The sequence below is a fragment of the Marmota monax genome, unplaced genomic scaffold (assembly GCF_021218885.2).
Source record: "Marmota monax isolate L192 unplaced genomic scaffold, Marmota_monax_Labrador192_F-V1.1 WCK01_AAM20220418_F8-fsc01027, whole genome shotgun sequence".
Classification (NCBI taxonomy): Eukaryota; Metazoa; Chordata; class Mammalia; order Rodentia; family Sciuridae; genus Marmota; species Marmota monax.
The window spans coordinates 102829-104513 of NW_026694404.1; the positions used below are offsets into that span (position 1 = coordinate 102829).

The following is a 1685-nucleotide window of genomic DNA, read 5'->3' on the forward strand; positions in this document are numbered from 1 at the left end:
TCTCAGGAATACTTTGCAAGAAAATATCATTGCTCAAACCACCAGACAGGTTGGGTTATCATCTCCCCCTCAATCACAGTATCACAATCTGATGATATTTTACACACACACACACACACACACACACACACAGCCTCAGTTATTCTTTACATCCTCATTGGTAATTATAATCAACAGTGAGTATTTGCTAATTTAATATCATATGCAGTGTCTTCCTTAGGGACTGAAGGACAAAAGAGATGGAAAGTTCAGGATTGTTGTTGTATTTACAAAATTTACACATGGATTTTCTACAGATGAGGCGAATATTTCAAAGCAAATGTATCTATTAACTGTCCCTGATATTCCCTCTCTAGGTCTCCTCTGCTGTGTTATGGAATTAAAGAACGGACATTCCATTTCTCCAAGAAATAGGCAACATGCTATGACAGAAGTCAGGGTCTGTCACAGGAAGCAAGAAAACTCCTGTCAGAAATGTGTCTATAACCAATTCCCACCAACATGCTTCAGATCAACAGCACACAGTTCCACCCTTCCTCCTTTCTTCTGATAGGTATCCCAGGGTTGGAAGATGTGCACATGTGGATTGGCTTTCCTTTCTTTGCAGTATATCTGATAGCCCTGCTGGGGAACATCATTATCTTGTTTGTGATTCAGACTGAACGCAGCCTCCATCAACCAATGTTTTACTTTCTGGCCATGTTGGCCTGCACTGATCTGGGCTTGTCCACAGCAGCCATCCCCAAGATGGCCATTTTCTGGTTCAATCTCAGAGAGATTGTGTTTGGTGCCTGCATCACACAGATGTACACCATCCACATATGCACTGGCCTGGAATCTGTGGTGCTGACAGTCATGGCCATAGATCGCTATATTGCCATCTGCAACCCCCTAAGATACACTATGATCCTCACCAACAAGGTGATAGCCATTCTGAGCATAGTCATCATAGTGAGGACTTTGATGTTTGTCATTCCTTTCATCTATCTTATCCTGAGATTGCCTTTCTGTGATGTCAGGATTATCCCCCATACCTACTGTGAGCACATGGGTTTGGCAAAGTTAGCTTGTGCCAGTATTAGGGCCAATGTTATTTATGGCTTCATGGCTTTCTCAGTGGGATTCATTGACCTTTCAGTGATTGGATTTTCCTATATTCAAATTCTCCAAACAGTCTTCCATCTCCCATCCTGGGATACCCAGATGAAGGCACTTAGCACCTGCGGCTCCCATGTCTGTGTCATGTTTTCCTTCATGACACATTGCTTTGGCCACAATGTCCCTCACTATATCCACATACTTTTGGTAAATCTGTATGTGGTTGTTCCCCCTGCCCTTAACCCTGTTATCTATGGGGTCAGGACAAAACAGATACGAGAACGAGTACTAATGATGCTGCATCCTAAAAGCCATTGACATTTAGCCCCAGGAGTATCTTCCATAGTAGTCCAATAAGGAAATAATGAGATTACACCAGAAATAAACACTGGAAATATTTGTGTTAAACTTTCCCAGTAAGTCAATAATGAGATCATAAATAGCAGGAAGATTTTTGTTTAACTTCTCTGATATTCCCATACAAGCCAATCACATTATGTGTCCCTCCATTACTTATAACTCCAGTACACCCATTGAAAGGCATAGCATAGAGGCTCCACAACAATCTCTCTGCTATGATCCATGAG

General features: G+C 41.9%; 1 protein-coding gene across 1 annotated transcript; it reads left to right on the forward strand.

The window, feature by feature from the left end:
* The first annotated feature begins 501 nt into the window (after positions 1–501).
* On the forward strand, positions 502–1416 carry LOC124109526 (olfactory receptor 52E5-like). The gene has a single exon (XM_046468189.1). The coding sequence runs from the start codon at positions 502–504 to the stop codon at positions 1414–1416; it is 915 nt and encodes a 304-aa protein (XP_046324145.1).
* The last annotated feature ends 269 nt before the right edge of the window (positions 1417–1685 follow it).

Excerpts from the sequence above, each read along its gene's own strand:
- LOC124109526 (XM_046468189.1), top strand. The coding sequence starts at position 502 with ATGCTTCAGATCAACAGCACACAGTTCCACCCTTCCTCCTTTCTTCTG.